At 37.6% G+C, this 20,398-nt stretch overlaps 3 protein-coding genes across 6 annotated transcripts; 1 reads left to right on the plus strand and 2 right to left on the minus strand.

Moving 5' to 3' along the window:
- Positions 1–5,056: 5,056 nt before the first annotated feature.
- LOC104108596 (uncharacterized) lies at positions 5,057–10,093 on the plus strand. 4 transcript variants are annotated; one of them, XM_070185706.1, is made up of 4 exons: positions 5,057–5,396; positions 5,427–5,563; positions 6,680–7,222; positions 9,006–10,093. In XM_070185706.1, the coding sequence occupies exons 2-4, from the start codon at positions 5,507–5,509 to the stop codon at positions 9,843–9,845; spliced, it is 1,440 nt and encodes a 479-aa protein (XP_070041807.1). In that variant the 5' UTR covers positions 5,057–5,396; positions 5,427–5,506; the 3' UTR covers positions 9,846–10,093. The 4 variants fall into 4 exon arrangements, with proteins under 4 accessions (XP_070041807.1, XP_070041806.1, XP_033515165.1 ...); XM_033659274.2 differs by having other exon boundaries at positions 5,058–5,396; positions 5,427–5,549; positions 6,726–7,222; XM_070185705.1 differs by having other exon boundaries at positions 5,057–5,563.
- A 3,683-nt stretch (positions 10,094–13,776) lies between these two features.
- Positions 13,777–14,259, minus strand: LOC138899137 (uncharacterized). The gene has a single exon (XM_070185258.1). The coding sequence runs from the start codon at positions 14,257–14,259 to the stop codon at positions 13,777–13,779; it is 483 nt and encodes a 160-aa protein (XP_070041359.1).
- Positions 14,260–16,589: 2,330 nt separating this feature from the next.
- LOC138899138 (uncharacterized) lies at positions 16,590–18,702 on the minus strand. The gene is made up of 6 exons (XM_070185259.1): positions 18,645–18,702; positions 18,190–18,405; positions 17,753–18,030; positions 17,273–17,510; positions 16,828–17,145; positions 16,590–16,735 (listed from the first exon to the last, which is right to left on the minus strand). The coding sequence occupies exons 1-6, from the start codon at positions 18,700–18,702 to the stop codon at positions 16,590–16,592; spliced, it is 1,254 nt and encodes a 417-aa protein (XP_070041360.1).
- Between the last annotated feature and the right edge of the window lie 1,696 nt (positions 18,703–20,398).

A 20,398-nucleotide genomic window follows, 5' to 3' on the forward strand; every position in this document is an offset into this window, starting at 1 on the left:
ACACACACACACCCAAAAAAACAATGTTTCTGTCTATTTTTCTTTCTTCAATTGAACCTTTGGGAAGAATCGTAATCGTACATTGGCGATGGAATCAGATGATTATGATAGAAGATAAAGCGAGAGTCACGGATTTGCCCTTTGAATAACATGAATTTACGGGACAGCCATTGCGATTGTCGAATGTATTTCACTGCAGGTGTGGGACAATACAACTGGCTAATTAGAGTTTAATTTCGATTGGTGGGTAAATTACCAAAATTGTTGGGCGGCCCCACTATTCTCTGTTTTTTGTCCTGCATTTTGATTGGTCTCCAATGGAATAATTGTTTTTCTTTTTTTAAACGAAAAAACTACAAGAATAGCCATAAACATGCAATACTTACCAACCAATTAGCCATTAAGTCATACTACCAAAATTAGCCCTAAAAAATTATTAATAATATACAATATTCAACAAATCTAAGGAAAAAAGTTTTTTTTTTTAATGTGTATGGTTGGGATTCGTCGAAAACATATAAATAGGACAATATACAAATTTTTAAGAAGGATTAAAGGTGATTGTGATTGGTTTGGAGTCAAAATCATTATTAATGATATACAACATGCAAAAACCTAGGCAAAATAGTTTTTTTCAAAGGGTATGGTTAAAATTTATTGAAAACGCAAAGATGAAACAATATATAAATTATTAGGATGATTGGAGGTGATTTGGATTGGTTTAGAGTCAAAAATCTTACTTAAAATCGAATTTATAAATTTATTTGCGACATATGTATCTAACATGTACCCCACATATATATACATGGATATACATGAGATACACAAAAAATACATATTTAATTCATGTGGGAATATACAAATGATACAACTGAGATACAGCGAGATATATATATCATCTTCTTCCATGTACCTCTTCTTCTTTTTGGAATTCGGCTCAAATTTCAATTCAACCCACTTCCAAACTCCACTAGATCATCCTAAAATTAAGATTCAAAGAGTAGACAAATGAGACATATAAAGGACTTTTTCTTTGTATAAACCATGAAGTTAGACAATATCTTAACTCAATGCATACAATTTCTCGAAATTCGCTGTTGAATTAGATAATTAATAATACTAATAGTCTTTAAATCATTTTTAATATAATACTAATGTAATTGTACTTTGGAGGGGGGGGGTTATAAGAAGCATACATAACAAATTGCGCTAATATTGATAGCATTTTATGACAATTAACTAATATTGATAATATTTATACTGTTAAGGGCCAAACTGGATAGTTCGTTCTTTTAAAACTTTCTTTCCTAATGATGTGATGATAAACAAAAGACGCTACGATATTTTGCAAGATTGAAACCTTACATCAAATCAAAGTAGTGCAAAGTATGTTATATTCACATTGCACTATTTGGATTCTTACTTAGGTCTTGATTTTAGTTTTAATCCAAGATCTCATCCTTAATCGTGTTTTGTGTTCTTAATCTTAATTCACATTTAAGATAGACTATAAGGGACTGTTTGGTAGGATATATTAGGGAAAATAATATATGTATTAGCTTTAATGAAATGGAAAATGTATAAGTACCCTCGACCGAAGTTTCAACTACATATTTTCTATACCCCTCGAACTATTCTAACATGGAATAAATGTCTTCTTGAATTGTTATGACAAGATATTTCTTGGGAGGTGAAACACACTCGCATACCATGTGTATATTTTATTACTCCTTTCTTCTCTCATTATGTTCCAAGTTTTGATTTATTATTTTATTCTTTCATGACTAATAGCAACAACATGACAACAATGAAGACCAAAATTTTAATTTTCCGATTTCGATTTTGGTTCAAAAGATGATGTTCCCATATGATAATATTTTTAGCATCGTTACTACCGATTTTGTAAGGAAAGAACTGTATATTTTCAAAAAGAAAGGAAACAAATATTAGTTTAAGTTTATGTCATAATTAATTAAGTGTAATATCCAATAAAAAGATGACACTTGTACATACAATCAACTTTAAATTTATTTTTTTGCTAATGCAAAAATAAGAATAAACCATAGAATTTTGAGAAATAGTCATTTAACATAATGGTATTGTAAATAGAGCCCAACGCCTTTCAATGGTGGCTTTGTCGGAAGAAGAAAAGAAATAAAAGACAAAAGACTTTTAAAAAAAAGAGTAGTAAGTAAATGTTTTGGCTTCTCACACTCTCTTTGAGACACTCTCTCTTTGATATAGTAAAACACACAATTTGCCCGGTCAGTATTTAGGGTGGCAATAATTCCACTGCAAAAAAGCTCATAGGTGTAATAAGACCACCGAAAAGGAAAAGTGTATAATTGAACTTTGGTCATATATTTGAGGGGATACTTATGCCTTTTCCTGTATTATTAATCTACAGTTTGGTAGTGTCTTTTAATATATGTATTGTCTTTTAATATATGTATAACTAATACCTTTATTAGTTATATATCATATTCAGTATTATTACATACATAGTAAACTATGACATTAGTAATACCATAATTTTTAATAAATGGATAAGCATGTATAAAGATAGAATTGCCCTATCAAAACCTTTAATAGACCAAACCAAACAATTGATAAGAAATAATCATATCTTAACTAATCTCAGCATAACTAATTATAACATTACTAATATTCCATATTCAATATTAACAACTCCAAGGGCTGGCCAGACCCTAAAGCAAGGCCCCAAGAATTTAAGGGTCCCAAAATTACTATTTCTCAATATATAGTATAGTATAATTTATATAATTATTTCTTATTGTTGATAATTTTGTTTCTTTTCATATTAGTGTTTAATAACTTAATTTCTTCCTCTAATTAATGTAACCAAAATAGTTTTCTGCCAATCTTATTTTACGTATTTACTGAATTATTTTTCTCTATTCATTAGTTAGTCACATAACTATATCTAATAATCTAACTTATCATTTATTTTTCTCGTATAAATTATACTCCCCCCTCCTCCCCGAGCCCAATTTATATGAAGGTATTTGACTGGACATGAAGATTATGAAATAAAGAAAGACTTTTGAAACTTGTGATTTAAAACAAATCATAGGAACTTGTATGGCTAGAAATCATCTCATTAAGGATAAAAAAAAATATTAAAGTTGAATTATTACCAAATATAAAAAGGGGACTAATTAAAAAAAATATCACATAAGTTGGGACGGAGGAAGTATATTTCTGGGTTCTCTCATTTCAGTTGTGATGCAATCAATGTTAAGTTAGTTTGTACTTTATAAAACCAAGTTCTCATTTTTTCCATTTCACATACTCGACTAATTTTTCAAACAACGATGCTATACATATATATACCAAAAATCTCTTATTAAGGCTTTGCTTTAGGAAATAAGTATTACGTGTAGTTCGTGCAAATAACAAGAGGCTGTTTTCGACAGACCCTCGGCTCTCTCCCTCCAAGAATTTTCTACCTCGCTCTTGAGGTGACTCGAACTCACAACCTCTTAGTTAGAAATGGAAGGTGCTCGCCACTAGAGCAACTCACTCTTGTCTGATAATTTGTGCAAATACTTAACAAGATTTGCTCAAATTATATATACTAAAAAGAAGTTAAAAATATCATTGGCTACTTCATTGGCGCTAGATGCGCCTTTGCACTAGTTAACTTAAAAATCCAACTACCACCAAATGTATTTAGAACGAGGGATATTTTCTTACCCTTAATAGAAGCTTTGAGTTTGAAGTTAAAAAGATTTTAATTCAAAGTTTAAACTAGCGTTTGGATATAGATTTGATTGAAACTTAAAAAAAGAGTTTTTGAAGTTGTGGTGAAAAATAATTTTTGAAAGTTGAAGTTATATTTGGACATGCATTTTATTTGAAGAAAAGTTAAAATTTTATAAGTGGAAGAAAAAATTTCACTCAAAAACTGCCCTAAACCAAAATTTGGGAACTTGAAAATTTTTAAATTTTTTTCTCCAAAACATCTCATATTTAATGTTTTTAATTTAAAAAAATAAAAAAATAAAGTCAAAATATATGAACAAACTGGAGCAAAAAGTTCAATGCCTATGAACGAAGAACCTTTTTATAGGGAGTTTTTATTCTTGGGGCCCAAAATGGAATTAGATTCACTAGTAGGCAGTATGAAACAAAAAGAAAACTTCAAATTCCAACAGCCTTATAGCTTGTTTGGCCGACCCGAAAAAATCAGTATATTTTGAGAAGTATTTTTTAAAAAAATCGGAAAGAAACGATTTGTGTTTTGGCTAATCACTCTAAAAATCACGTTTGAACAATAATTTGTGTTTGGCCAAACTTTTTAAAAAGTATTTTTAAGTATCAAATTACAAATAAGGACATGAATAGATTTATTTAATAGTTAATATTATTAGTAAATAAGTAATCTCAAAAATTTATTATTACAGGTAATAATTAAATCTTTTCATTTTATTTAAGTAAAATATGAAAATAAAATTAAAAAGTACTTTAATTCTTTTAATATTATTCAAATATATTAAAAATCATTCACCCCTAAAGTTACTATATATTAGAAAATTATCCTAAAAATAAGAAAAAATATTTATACATTAATATCTTAAGTATTAGATTTAACGGTTATTTTGGTATATACAATATTTTGTTAAGGATATTTTTGGTAAGAAGAAAAGTCAAAACTACTTCAACTTTTATTTTTGGCGGAAGAAACTACTTTTTTACGCTTATCAAAAACTGCTTATTCTTCTTCCCAAAAGTATTTTTTTCTACCAAAAATTTTGGCCAAACATCCTAAGTTAAGAAAACAAAGTGTTTTAGGGAGAAAAAAAATACTTTTGGCCTTTGGAGAAACTTGACCTAACGTGCTATTAGCCTTGATAAAATTATCAACAAGAGTGTTTACACCAATTTAATAAATTAATTATACATATCTTTACAAGCATGAGTATTTAATAAAACCATGTTTTCACATAAGTATATTTTATTTTATTCGCAACAAAATATTCTTCTTAGGGAAAATCCCATGTATGTACTAATTTGGGAAACTTTTTGTGTGTGTAAAGTTTAGAGAAAGTGCTGAAGAGAGAGGGGAAAGTAGAGGGCCGACACAGGAACTTTGGTCTGAAGTTTCCTTCGTCATCATTATTATCCTCAAAGTATTCATGAACATTAATTCAAGATCCAACAAAAACACTTGTACTCAACCTCCCTTTATTCTCTTTGTTTATTGGTACAAGAATTCACCGGAATAAGTAACCCAAAATTGGGTTCTTTTGAAATTCTATAGCTTATTTTGTGAAAACTCTATACAGAAATGAAATACCCCAAAATGGTTTCTTAACAACTTATATCACTAGATGTTTTTGTGAAATTCATATACCCAAAAGGGATTCTTGAGGACTGATTTTCTGAAAATTCAAATACACAGAACTTGATGATTAGTTTAACTTTTGCTCAGCAGAGTAAAGATTGCTGTTTGAGCTGACACGAGCATTTACCAAAGAAACATATGTCGAGAGACTTTGTTCAATCCACGACTAGGCTGTGTTCTGGTAAGTTTTTTCTTGTAGTTTGTTTGGCTCATATTTTTCTGAGGTTGGCCCAATGGTGTTTGTGGATTTATGTTATGCCTATTTGGCCGGGTTAGTTTGTGTGCTACTCGAAAAATAGCTAGCTAGCTTTTGCACATAGATTGTTGTGTTTTGACCTTCATTTTATTTGATAACACGCTCACGATTTAGGAGAGAGAAAAAATTTAACCCAAAAATTGCCCTAAACTAGTTTTTGGTAACTTAAAAAAAATTTAATTTTTTATTTTTTTTTCAAAAACTTATCATATTCCATGAACAAACAATATTTTCAAAAAATAATTTGAAAAAAAATTGCCAAAATCTATGGCCAAACCGGAGTCTAGTATCTTCGACCTGAGAGGAAATCACTGAACCTTTTTTTGTCTATCAGGATTTAAACCCTGGTCCTCTGTGGTGTTTATTTTGGATCTTTAGCCGAACAATGTTGCTTTTCTATGGTCTCTGCTGAAAATTTTGTTTTTAGATTAAAGATAGTTCTTATAGTTATTCCTATACTGGCATTAAAATTGCATACTTTAGATGATATTCTTGGTTAGTGTAATATTTATCTAAAAAAAATTGGTTAGTGTAATGCTTGACATGAATTTATTCCAATCCGTTAAGATAGGGTTGATTTTGGTAATTTTCTCATCTGGTTATCATTTGCTCCAAAGATGTCATTAGCTGTTGGGACAAAACTGGATAAAAAAATATAAACTTGGAGGCTGTTTATGTTCAGTGTCAGATAGATCAACTCTTGAACTTAAGGGACCATTTAGGTCAAGAACTCATTGATTACACTTGTATATAGTGTTTTAAATGTCTCATCAATTATCTTCTTATGGACTCCAGGACACTCGATGCACTTTTTCATTTTCTGGCTGTTCACTTTTTTATTCATACAAGTTTTGCACTTTCATATATGATAAACTAGTAATGTTTGCCGAGATATATATATTGTATTGAGATGTGTCCTTACATTCATGAGCATATGCCTGTTGTCTCAATTATGCGCCACATATATCTTTTGTGGTTGTGACTTTAGCTTGGATTTCCGTAGCTCTCATTTTCTTAACTGCAGAATTTTGTTGATAAAAAGGGTACATCGTGAGGTCAAGACCAAATCCAGGAAATCAACCTTTTTACGTTGCAATGCAGGGGGCAGATTGTTTCCAATTGTCATATGGAGCCTAGTAGGGTGCCTTCTTTTACTTCAGCTGTGCTCCTTTACTTATCAAAGAAATGTGCAAAGCGGCGGGACTCACTTAAGTATAAGCCAGCAGACACAGTTTCGGGAGCTTGAAGAGGTTGAGAAGGAGAATATACAGCTTCCACCACCCAGGAAGCGATCCCCACGTGCTGCCAAACGGAAGCCTAAAAGGCCAACGACCTTGATTGATGAATTCCTAGACGAGTCTTCCCAGCTAAGGCATGTGTTTTTCCCTGGTCAAAGAACTGTTGTGGATCCTAGGAAGAACTATGGGAATGATACCTATTACTACCGGCCAGGAAGAATGTGGTTGGATACTGAGGGAAACCCTATACAAGCTCATGGGGGAGGCATTCTTTATGATTCAAGGACAAAAATGTATTATTGGTATGGAGAATATAAAGATGGCCCCACTTACCATGCTCACAAAAAAGGAGCAGCAAGGGTAAGTTTCAGAATGGTGCATGGTTATGGGTTAATCAGTTTATATTAGTTAATGCCAATTTACTCCGTGTTTTCCAGAACTTCAATTCTACATCTTGTTCCCTAGGCCCTTCTCCTCTCTCTTCTCTTATATTGTTTGTGCTTGAATAAACGATACTGAAAATGAGAACAAAAGAAGACCTTCAGCCATTCCAAGAGCACTCTTTAAACAGAAATCATCATGGCTTTGTCTTGCTCGTGTTCTTCCTTAGACAGTAACGAAAATATTCAGTTACGTTGCCGCATTCTGTCCTAGAGCTCATATGGTCCTTTCCTCCATTCTATTGGTTAATGATTCATCGGCATATTTATGACTTCCTTTCCTCCATTTTCTATAAGTTTATGATCCATTAGTGTGCTTTATGAAATAATATGACAATTATGCAGTAAATAGTATTTTTTGGGATAAGATTATCATCTATTGGTTCTCCCTATTCTATTATCAGTCTGAATGCTCTTTTAGTTGATTCCATCTGTTGATAAACTTACACTCATGAAAGCTGTGCAATTGATACACCGACCCACCTTTTAGGTTCTCAAGCATGTTTCTTATCTTTTAGATGTCAGCAGCTCGATGGCCTTGTATGCTCTTTATGGGTGTTTTAAAGCAATGACAGTGCTCTGTAAAAAGAAAAACCTATTTGCTTCTCCAAAATTGACAGGGTAAACTGAATAGGAAAGAAGAAGATGATAGACTGAGTGAGAATGAAAAGACATGGAGGCATTTTAGTATTCCGGTCAGATAGGATGATAGATGGAATAGGAAGAAATGAAAAGAAAAGGAGAAATGGCAGAACAGAGTGAATATGAAGAGAGATTTATGTGTCTAGGATCCCATGGTCTATGATATCAGTATCCTGATCAAATAAAATCATTGTAGAAGAAGAGATTATTTGCTGTTTGTCCCTGAAAACCTTAAATCGAACATTATTCCAGGCCTTTTTAACTGCTGAAACTTAAGAGATTTAACAATTGAATTTGGAAGATAAGTTCTATTGTCTCTTTGCCTCATCGACTTACCCTATGAATTTGTGAGTTGTAACTTGATTATGGTAGGAGATGGATTTTCTCTCAAAAATTCCCCCTTATTGCAGCTGTGTCTGCAATTATAGTCTAGTAATACTGAGGAAAAGCATTACGGAAGTGCCTGCCTATGAAGATAAAAGGTACAGCACCTTATAGTCAGAAATAAAGGAACATGTACTAGTTTTGTGCTTAGGTTGTAAAGTCTCTCATTTTTCATGCTAAAATGAGATAACTTGCTAATCCAAATGTATGCATTCTTGTTGTGCCAGTTAGGACTTTAGGAATCATTGGCAGGTAGGATATGAGCATTGGAAAATGTGTTCGGGAATCTCAGACATGGTAGAGATATAGTTCTCAGGCAACTGTGACATATATGAAATGTGACTTAGTTGTTGTTAATGTTGATCATGATTAGACTAGATTTTTCTGATGTCGACCAAAATTTTGCACAGGCCATGAAGTGCTTTAGTGAAACCATGACAATATATTTTATGTGCATAGCCCATTATAAAACCTTCCTGATCTTCTTTTCCTCAAATACTGTTGAATCAGGTAGGTACTGGGAATTCATTAGTTCCTTCAAAAATGATGTCTTATCCATTATCTGACATTGGTGGTCATATCAGCTTTTTTGACTAAGGCCAAATATCTTTTCTTTGTCGATAATCATTTGTGCCTTAACATTTGCAGCTTTTCATCTCCGTGCTTTTGTCTTTCAGGTTGATGTCATTGGTGTCGGTTGCTATTCATCAAAAGATTTGTGGACATGGAAAAATGAAGGCATTGTTTTAGCAGCTGAAGAAAAAAATGAGACACATGATTTACACAAATCGAATGTGCTAGAGAGGCCAAAAGTAATTTACAATGAGAAGACAGGTAAATACCTAATGTGGATGCATATTGATGATGCGAACTACACTAAAGCTTCTGTAGGTGTTGCCATTAGTGATTTCCCCACTGGCCCCTTCAATTATTTGTATAGCAAACGACCTCATGGATATGATAGTAGGGACATGACACTCTTCAAAGATGATGATGGCGTTGCATATCTTGTCTACTCATCCGACAAAAACAGTGAGCTTCATATTGGTCCACTTAACAAAGATTATGTAGATGTAACTGAGACAGTGAGAAGGATTCTTGTCGGACAACACAGGGAAGCACCTGCTCTATTTAAGCACCAAGGGACATATTACATGATCACGTCCGGCTGCACTAGTTGGTCTCCGAATGAGGCCCTAGCTCATGCATCCGAATCGATTATGGGGCCGTGGGAGACCATTGGAAACCCATGCATTGGCGGGAACAAAATATTTCGGCTAACTACTTTCTTTGCTCAGAGTACATTTGTGCTTCCATTGCCCGGAATACCTGGTCTCTTTATTTTTATGGCTGATAGGTGGAATCCGGCTGACTTGAGGGATTCGAGGTATGTGTGGTTACCATTAACAGTGGGCAGGCCGTTAGACCGTCCTATAGAGTACAATTTTGGGTTCCCTTCGTGGTCTAGAGTGTCAATATATTGGCATAAGAAATGGAGACTTCCTTATAGGAGGTGAAAAATGTAAATAGGGGTTTTACACTCTGATTTCTTTGTAAAATATGTTTTCTTTTCTTTTCTTTGTGTTTTTTAATATTCTTCCACATCATGTGTTGTAGTTAATATTGTTGATTTTTGAAAAGATCATCATAGGTGTAAGTATGCAGAGGCTGGACCCAACATTCATTATATGTAAATGTAATGTACACTGTAATTTCTTCAGCTGTAATCATTTTTTTCTGAGTGAAAGTGAAACCAGCTCCGTCATTTGTTTGTTCCCCTGTTAATCTCTTTACACAATGTAGTTTCTGTAAAATTGTCAATGTAGATAGAAAATGTAGAGATCTTCTAATGTTAAGAGAAACTAAAATTTTATAGTATCAGACTGAGACTATATTAATTGGAGTGATCTGAATTGTAAAAATACGAATAGCCGACCCGACCTAAACTTGCTTGGGATTGAAGCGTAATTGGTGTTGTTTTGTGCATCGTTAATACAACTTCAATTGACTATATAATAGAACTAGAATGTGATATTTAGAAATCTATCCAACACTATCTTTGGTTGCACCATGCATGAGAGTGAAGTTAAGGCTAAATGAGTAAGAGCACATTGATTTATTTTTGTTATTGGACTATGTGTACTGTGTCATTTGCTTCATGGCTTGTTACAATTTCAAATAACACTATTCTCGATTATAATTTTCCCAAACAATTTTTAACATTCAATTATAAGAACTAGTTATGGTGTCTCTTAGTACTCTCTCTACTCCACTCTTTCATTTTTCGTTTTTTTTTTTTCAAAAACAATAGTGATATATTTATATTGGAAGCCCTTTCACTTTAAATTTTTAATTTTACATTACTGATGTATTTTTATAGCTATAGAAATATCATGTGATGTTTAAGATCACAAGTTTTAAAAATATTTTTGGTACATGCTAGAAGTCTTTCTTTTTTAAGTTTTGTGCCTAGTCCAATATAAAATGAATCGACGAAAAACCTTTTTGGGGAAGCTAAATTTTCTGGTTTCTACTTGCAAGCTAAAAAGCAACTTCTCCTATTACTCAAAAATACCTTTCTTCATAAAAAAAAAAAACTTGGTCAAACACCTCTATTTTCTAATAAATATTTTTTCCAAAAACAAAATATGCAATTTTGACCTTTTAGAAGTGTCACGACCCAATTTTTCCCTATAGGCCGTAGTGATACCCAACGTCGCCGCTAGGCAAGCCAACGGTGAACTAGTCATGTATTTGTTCGCTTTAATAATTTCAAAGTAGTTGATTTTTATTTATTAAGAAAATGATTAGTGGAAAATTATACTAAAGTAAAGCAAAAACTAACGAAAACGTAAATACAATGAATTTAATACTAAAAAATCAGAAAGTGTCTACTAGAATATACCAAAGATCTGGTGTCACAAGTGTATGAGCAACTAGTAGAATATACAAAAACCATCTATACTACTGCCTGGAATAGATAGACAGAAAAATAAATACAAAAGAGAGACGGCGGGAGCTGCAGAACGGACACAGAGAACAACTTACCACTACGCCTCGGGGTAACAGGGGTATGCACCTGAATGACTGCCAGATGCACCTGCCTCAGATCCTGTACGATTAGTGCAAAAGTGTAGCGTGAGTACATAAACAACATGTACCCAGTAAGTATCTAGTCTAACCTCGAAAAAGTAGTGACGAGGAATCGACATCGACACTTACTATGGGCGAATAAATAAAGTACAGAAATTCTAAATAGCCATGGAATACATCAATAATAATAACGCAATAATGAACAGTAAATATGTGACTCTTTAACTAGATGTCAATGAAAAGCTCCTAATTAGCACCTATTAACTTCAACAAATACGAGCCATCAAGTAAATCATTATTTCTCTAAGTCATGAAAGTAATATCAAGTGTAATCGAACTCCGAGTATTATTACGCACAATTTATGCTGAAGTCATATGATTCGATCTAGAATAATGTGTACACTACCGAGTGTCGACCGACATGAACCATAAATCATCTATTATACTGTTGAGGCGTTCGACCTACTCCAGAAGAAGAGAGAGTACTCTACGAACTCCTATTTAACGGCTACTACGAGAGTAATACACAAGGAGGCACAATTTCTACCAACAGTTAAGTAAACCGCCAAAAACTCAAAGTAAATGAAGTTCGGTCTTTACAAATTCTTTATCAAGTTTCAATATAATTTAAGCACTTAAATTAACAAGTAGAGTGCAAATAATATAAGTATTACATGATAGAGTTCTAAAATTACTCTGACATAAGCATGATTTGTAGCTACGGACAGACTCTCGTCACTTCGTGCGTACGTAGCACCCACAATTAGCAGCACATAGTAATTAAAATACCTTTGGGGTAAATTCCCTCTTACAAGGTTAGGCAAGAGACTTGCCTTGTTCCCAAGCTCACTTTTCGGTCCACAAATTCGCTCTAAAAGCCCCAAGTCGATGCCGAACAATCTGAAACTAGTCAAATATTATATAAATTAATTAATATATATACTCAAAAGTTCATAATTTAGTATCTAGAGTCATAACCCAACCCAAATTGGTAGATTCCTAAAATTCGTCCTCGGGACCACGTGCCCGGATTCCGAATTTTTTTGAAGATAAATATTACCCATAGCCTCACGAACCCAAATATATAATTTTTACTCAATTCCATAATCATTTTCGTGGTCAAATCCCATTTTTATCAAAGACCTAGGCTTTTCACTAAACTTATAATTTCCACAATTTCTACGTTAAAATCTACCCATAATGCATGATATAAACTCATATTGTATAGAAATTACTTAACTCAATGTGCTTGGTGAAAATCCCTCCTCAAAGAGCTTTAAATTCGATCAACAAGTGAGAGAAATGAAGAAATGAGCCTAAGTCTCGACTTAAATGCACCCCTTCTACCCATCGGTTTTTCGCACCTGCGGAAGAGTCTCCATTTCTGCGGGACCGCTCCCGCGGTCGATTCTCCGCATCTTCGGAACACGCACGACAAGACGTACATGCGGCCAAGTCCCGCATCTACGAGACCGCTTATGCAGCTTGCCTCGCGCACCTACGACCATGGCCAGGCTGCCTCTCGTGCATCTGCGGACCCCTTCATCTCAGAAGCGAGTTCGCTTCTGCGGACCTCGCTGACTCCCCTCCATTTCACTTCTGCGAACAAGACGCCGCACCTACGGTCGTTCCTATCGTAGGTGCGAACGCACCAGATGCCAGCCACCTTCAGCTTTTCTCCAAAGAGCAATCAAGCTCCGTCGACCCTCTGAATCCTACACGGGGACCCCAGGGCCTTGACCAAACATACCAACAAGTTCGTAAACATAAAATGGACTCACTCAAACCCTCGAAACTTGTAAAACAACATCAAAACTAAGAATCGCACCCCAAAACCAAATCGAATCAACTTATGAACTTCAAGTTTTTTTTCTAACTTATTCCGAACGCGCCGAATCATACTTAAACTACTCGGAATGACACTAAATTTTGCGTACAAGTCATAAATCACCATACGGAACTATTCTCAGGCTCAAAATCCCAAACGGACCTCAATAACACCAAAAACTACTCAAAACCAAACTTAAAGAACTTAAAAACCTTTAATGCGTCAACTTTCAACATTAAGCGCTGAAATGCTTCCGGTTCATCCGAAACCCAATCCGAACACACACCCAAATCAAAAATCATCATACGAACCTATTAGGACCGTCAAATCCCGATTCCGAGGTCGTTTACTCACGTCAAACTTGGCCATTATGGGCCACTATCAAGGAACTAAGTGTTCCGATTTCAACCCGAACCCTTCCAAATCCGAACCAACCATCCCTGAATGTTATAAAGCAGTAAAGGCACGTACGAGGAGTCTTAATTAGGTGAACCGAGATTTAAAAAGAAAAATTATCGGTCGGGTCGTTATATTCTCCACCTCTTAAATAAACGTTCGTCCTCGAACGGGTCTAGAATCATACGTGGAGTGTTGAATAGGTGTGGATATATGCTCCGCATGTCCTCCTCGGTATCCCAAGTTGCCTCATCGAGTGGTTGACCCTTACACTGGACCTTTACCACATAAATCTTCTTAGACCTCAACTGGCAAACCTGCATATCAACAATGGCAACTGGATCCTCCTCAAAACCTAGGCACTCATCTAGCTGAACCATGTTGTAGTCTAACATATATGACCTGTCGGCATGATACTTCCTGGGCACAGTCACATGGAAGATCGGATGAACTCTCGATAGACTGGGAGGCAAAGCAAGCTCATAAACAACCTCCCCAACTCGCCTCAACACCTCAAATGGACCAATAAACCTTGGGCTCAACTTGCCCTTCTTCCCGAACCTCATGATTCTCTTCATCGATGACACTTTCAAGAGAACCTTCTCGCCCACCATAAATGATAAATAACGCGCCTCATGATCCGCGTAACTCTTCTATCTGGACCGTGTTATGCAAAGTCACTCCTGAATTAACTTCACCTTCTCCAAGGCATCCTTCACTAAATCAGTGCCATATAACCTAGCCTCGCCGGGCTCAAACCATCTGATAGGCGAATGACATCGCCGACCATACAAAGCCTCAAATGGAGCCATCTCAATGTTGGACTGATAACTGTTGTTATAAGCAAACTTGGCCAAAGGCAAGAATCGATCCCACTGTCCTCCGAAGTCAATCACACATGCTCTAAGCATATCTTCCAAGATCTGAACCGTCCGCTCCGACTGCCAATCGGTCTACGGATGAAAGGTTATGCTGAGCTCTACTCGGGTACCCAACTTGCCCTGTACTGCACTCCAGAAGTGCGAAGTGAACTGAAGGCCTCTATCTGAAATGATGGAAACAGACACACCATGCAACCGAACAATCTTCTGAATGTAAATCTTGGCCAATCTCTCCGAATAGTATGTAGTCACGACCGGAATAAAGTGTGTCGACTTAATCAACCTGTCGACAATGACCTAAATGACATCAAGCTTCCTCAGCGTCCGCGACAACCCAACTATGAAGTCCATGGTGATGCGCTCCTATTTCCACTCAAGTATAACCATCTGCTAAAGTAGGCCACCTGACATCTGGTGCTCATACTTAACATGCTAGCAATTTAGGCATCTCGTTACATACTCAACTATGTCCTTCTTCATCTGCCGCCACCAATAATGTTGCCTCAGGTTGCGATACATCTTCGTAACACTTGGATGAATAGAATACCGAGAATTGTGTGCCTCCTATAGAATCTTCTCCCTCAATCCATCAATATTAGGAACACAATAGATGACCCTGGAGTCGCAGAACACTATCATCACCGATAGTAGCCTCATTAGAACCACCATGTAGTACCGTCTCCCTAAGAACCAGCAAGTGTTGATTGTCATACTGACGAGCCTTGATCTGCTCGAATAATGAAGACTGAGCGATGACGCATGCAAGAACTCAACTGGGCTCTGAAATATCCAATCTCACAAGTCTGTTAGCCAAAGATCTAATGTCCAAAGCCAATGGTCTCTCCTCTGCTGAAATGAATGCCAAACTACCCATACTATCGGCCTTTCTACTCAAGGCATCCGCAACCACATTCGCCTTGCCCGAATGATAAATGATGGTAATATCATAGTCCTTTAGTAACTCAAGTCACATGCGCTGCCTCAAATTGAGATCCCTCTACTTGAACAAATGCTGCAAGCTGTGATGATCGGTGTAAACCTCACAGGAACCCCCATAAAGATATTGCCTTAAGATCTTGAGAGCATGAACTATCGCGGCCAAACCCAAATCATGTACGGGGTAACTCGTCTCGTGGGGCTTCAGCTGACGTGAAACATATACAATAAATCGCCCATGCTGTATCAATACACAACCTAGGCCAATACGTGAAACGTCACAATACACAGTATACAACCCTAAACTGGAAGACAACACTAAGATCGATGTGGTAGTCAAAGCTGTCTTGAGCTTCTGAAATCTCACCTCGCAATCATCGGACCATCAGAATGGAGCACCCTTCTTGGTCAATCTAGTCAAAGGTGCTACAATAGATGAGAATCCCTCCACAAACCGGCGATAATAACCAGCTAACCCCAAGAAACTCCTGATCTTGGTCGCTATGGTAGGACGAGGCCAACTCTGGAATGCCTCGATCTTCCTGGGATCTACCTTAATACCCTCGCCTAACACAATATGCCACAAGAATGCCACAAAATCTAACCAGAACTCGTACTTGGAGAACTTAGCATATAACTTCTGTCCTCGCAAGGTCTGAAGCACAACTCTCAAATGTTGCTCGTGCTCCTCCATGCTACGTGAGTAGATCAATATGTCATCAATGAAGACAATGACATACGAGTCAATATATGGCTTGAACACTCGGTTCATCAAATCCATAAACGTCACTGGGGCATTGGTCAAGCCGAAGGACATCACTAGAAACTCATAGTGACCATATCTAGTCTGGAAAGCCATCTTTGGAATATCCGAAGCACGAATATTCAGCTGATGATACCCCGATCTCAAGTCGATCTTAGAGAACACCCTGGTACCCTACAACTAGTCAAACAAATCATCAATACGCGGCAATGAGTACTTGTTCTTAATGGTAACTTTGTTCAACTGTCGTTAATCAATGCACATCCGCATAGTCCTATCCTTCTTCTTCACTAACAACATCGGTGCACCTCAAGGTTACATACTCGGCCTGATGAACCCCTTTGCTAGCAACTCCTTAAGTTGTTCACTCCATGTGGTACGATGGAATAGAGATAGGCTGGGTACCTGGAGCCAAATCGATATCACGATCTGGTGGCATGCCTAGTAGATTAGAAGGAAACACATAGGAGAACTCCCACACCTTGGGCACTGAATCAATCGTTGGAGTCTCTGCAGCAGTATAACATAGGTTACATAAGCCAAATAACTCTTCTCGATCATGTGTCGAGCCTTTAGGAAAGAGATAACCCGACTAGATGCACTGATAGATGAGCCATTCCACTCCAATCTAGGCAACTCTAGTATCGCCAAGGTAACAGTCTTGGCATGATAGTCAACGACGACATGATATGGGGACAACCAGTCCATGCCCAAGATGACCTTAAAGTCGGTCATGTCGAGCAATGAAAGATCCGTTCTGGTCTTATAACCACAGAAAGTCAAGTTACATGACTGACAAATCTGATCCACCACAACAGAATCGCCTATTGGCGTGGACACATATACAGAAGTACCCAAGGACCCGCGAGGAACACCCAAAAAATGAGCAAACAGAGATGAAACATATGAATACGTAGACCCTAAATCAAATAGTACCGAAGCATCCTTACCGCAGACAGAAATAATACCCGCTGCCACAATCTGAGGCTACTCTATCTGGTATGGCTGGAAAGGCATAGAACCTAGCTGGTGCGCCACCTGACTGACCTCCACCTCTAGGGCAGCCCCTACCCACCTGCCCTCTGCCTATGGGCAGCTGGATGGCTGGTGCGGCAGCTGGTGCAGTAATCATGAGCCGATGACCCAGTTGTACTGCCTTGACCCGAAGCTTGGGGTAGAATCTCCTCATATGACCAAGATCCCCGCACTCAAAGCAACCTCTCTGTGCGGAAGATGACTGACCCTGAGTCTGACTCTGGGGACATGAACTCCTACTGGAGGAACCCTGAATAGCAAGTGGATGGTAGGAGTTCTCTAGAGTGGCACTGAAATAGGGCCGCACTAGAGCACCTCGAGAAGGTGGCAATGCTGGATATGTGGGCCTGCTAGACTGACCTCTTACAAACTAATCTCTGCCCCAGACGGAGCACCACTGAACCCTCCAAAATATCAAAACTACTTGTCCCTCGGTGCCTGCTCTCGGCCTTGCTGACGAATACCCTCGATCCTCCAAGCTATCTCCACAACCTGCTCGTAAGGAGTCCCCTTCTCAATATCTCGGGCCATAGTGACCTGGATACCATAGTGCAAACCCGCAATAAACCTCTGCACTCTCTCTGCATCAGTGGGGAGTATCATAAGTGCATAGCGAGACAACTCAGAGAATCTCGCCTCATAGTCGGTCACAGACATCTGACCCTGCTGGAGCTGCTCGAACTGACCCCGTAACTCTTCCCTCGAAGAGGGTGGGATGTATCTCTCCAGAAAGAGACGTGTGAACTGGTCCCAAGTTAAGGGAGGAGAACCTGCATGTCTACTAAGAAGATAGGACTGTCACCATCTACGGGCCCTACCCTCCAGCTGAAAGGTGGTAAAGTCCACCCCGTGGGACTCCAATATCCTCATGTTGTGCAGTCTGTCCATGCAACGATCAATAAAGTCATGGGGGTCCTCATATCGCTCACCGCCAATAGCAGGAGGACGTAGTCTGGTCCATCTATCCAATAGCTTCTGCGGCTCGCCGGTTGGGGTTGGTCTGGGCTCTAGTATAGCCGCTACAACTAGCTGAGCTCCGCCCATGGGTAGTGCACCCGGGGTCTGATATACGACAGTAGCATGTCCTGGAGCCTGAGCGGTAGGGATATGTGCTCCCCCTCCCGCCTGAGATGTGGCTGGGTCCACTGGAAATAAAATAACATATGTTATAGAGTCCATAAACCACAACATACGACCCATAACCTCCTGGAATCATGGTGCATACATGAAATCCGCTGGGGATGGCTCAGTTGCAGGTACCTCGCCCTGCTTCTCAATAACAGGATCCTCCACTGGATCCACTGGTGGCACGACTGGAGCAACTCTAGGGCGCCCTCATCCTCTGGAAATAGCTGGAGCCCCCCCCTCCCCCCCCAGCCTCTACCAATAGGGGGAGCAGCTCCTCCACGGCCTAGTACATCTGATGCGCGTGTTCTCACCATCTGTGAGATAATAAGAGAAAGATACTTAGCATAACATTAACTACACTATAGGAGATGAAGAAAGAGAGGTTTCCTAACACCCTATAGCCTCTCGAAGATAAGTACGGATATCTTCACACCAATCCGCAAGACTCTATTAGGCTTGCTCATGACTTGTGAGACCTACGTGAACCTGGTGCTCAGATTCCAAGTTGTCATAATCCAATTTGTCCTATAGGTCGTGATGGCGCCCAACGTCGACGCTAGGCAAGCCAACGATGTACTAGTCATGTATTTGTTATTTTTAATAATTTCAAAGTAGTTGATTTTTATTTATTAAGAAAATAATTAGTGGAAAATTATAGTAAAGTAAAGAACAAACTAACGAAAGAGTAAATACAATGAATTTAATACTCAAAACCAGAAAGTGTCTACTATAATATTCCCAAAACCCCGTATCACAAGTGTATGAGAAACTAGTAGAATATACAAAAACCATCTATACTACTGTGTGGAATAGATAGACAGAAAAATAAATTACAAAAGAGAGACTGCGGGTGCTACAGAACAGACACAGAGAGCAGCTCACCACTACGCCTCGGGGTAACGGGGGTATGCACTTGAATGACTGCCAAATGCACCTGCCTCAAATCCTGCACGATTAGTACAGAAGTGCAGCGTGAGTGCATAAACAACATGTACCCAGTAAGTATCTCGTCTAACCTCGAACAAGTAGTGACGAGGGGTCGATATCGATACTTACTATGGGCCAATAAATAAAGTATAGAAATTCTAAATAGGCATGAAATACATCAATAATAATAACGCAATAATGAACAGCAAATAAGTGACTCTTTAACTAGATGTCAATTAAGAGCTCCTAATTAGCACCTACTAACTTCAACAAATATGAGCCATCAAGTAAATTATTATTTCTCAAGTCATTGAAAGTAATATCAAGTATAATCGGACTCCGAGCATTATTACGCACGATTTATGCTAAGGTCGTACGGCTTGATCTAGAATAACGTGTACACTGCCGAGGGTCGACAAACATGAACCATAAATCATCTATTATACTGTCGAGGCGTTCGACTCGCTCCACAAGAAGAGAATACTCTACAAACTCCGATTTAACGGCTACTACGGGACTAATACACAAGGAGGCACAATTTCTACCAACAGTCAAGTAACCCGCCAAAAACTCAAAGTAAATGAAGTTCGGTTTTTACAAATCCTTTATCAAGTTTCAATATAATTTAAGCACTTAAATTAACTAGTAGAGTGCAAATAATACAAATATTACATGTTAAAGTCCTAAAACTACCTGGACATAAGCATGATTTGTAGCTACGGACGGACTCTCGTCACTTTGTGCGTACGTAGCACCCACAATTAGCAGCAAATAGTAATTAAAATACCTATGGGGTAAATTCCCTCTCATAAGGTTAGGCAAGAGACTTACCTTGTTCCCAAGCTTACTTTCCGATCCACAAATTCGCTCTAAAAGCCCCAAGTCGATGCCGAACAATCCAAAACTACTCAAATATTATATAAATTAATCAAAATATACTCAAAAGTTCATAATTTAGCTTCTAGAATCATAACCCAACTCAAATTGGAAGATTCCTAAAATTCGGCCCCGAGCCCACGTGCATGGATTCCGGAAATTTTCAAAGATAAATATTATCCATAGCCTCACGAACCCAAATATATA

The sequence above is a fragment of the Nicotiana tomentosiformis genome, chromosome 9 (genome assembly GCF_000390325.3).
Source record: "Nicotiana tomentosiformis chromosome 9, ASM39032v3, whole genome shotgun sequence".
NCBI lineage: Eukaryota > Viridiplantae > Streptophyta > Magnoliopsida > Solanales > Solanaceae > Nicotiana > Nicotiana tomentosiformis.

Coding starts and splice junctions, on each gene's coding strand:
- LOC104108596 (XM_070185705.1), top strand. CDS start 5,507: ATGTCGAGAGACTTTGTTCAATCCACGACTAGGCTGTGTTCTGGTAAG. Junction 5,564..6,679: donor GTTCTGGTAAGTTTTTTCTT/GTAGTTTGTTTG, acceptor GTACATCGTGAG/GTCAAGACCAAATCCAGGAA. Junction 7,223..9,005: donor ACAAAAAAGGAGCAGCAAGG/GTAAGTTTCAGA, acceptor TTTGTCTTTCAG/GTTGATGTCATTGGTGTCGG.
- LOC138899137 (XM_070185258.1), bottom strand. CDS start 14,259: ATGGTGGGCGAGAAGGTTCTCTTGAAAGTGTCATCGATGAAGAGAATC.
- LOC138899138 (XM_070185259.1), bottom strand. CDS start 18,702: ATGGTGAGAACACGCGCATCAGATGTACTAGGCCGTGGAGGAGCTGCT. Junction 18,031..18,189: donor ACGTCCTCCTGCTATTGGCG/GTGAGCGATATG, acceptor GTAGACATGCAG/GTTCTCCTCCCTTAACTTGG. Junction 16,736..16,827: donor GTGGAATGGCTCATCTATCA/GTGCATCTAGTC, acceptor ATACTGCTGCAG/AGACTCCAACGATTGATTCA.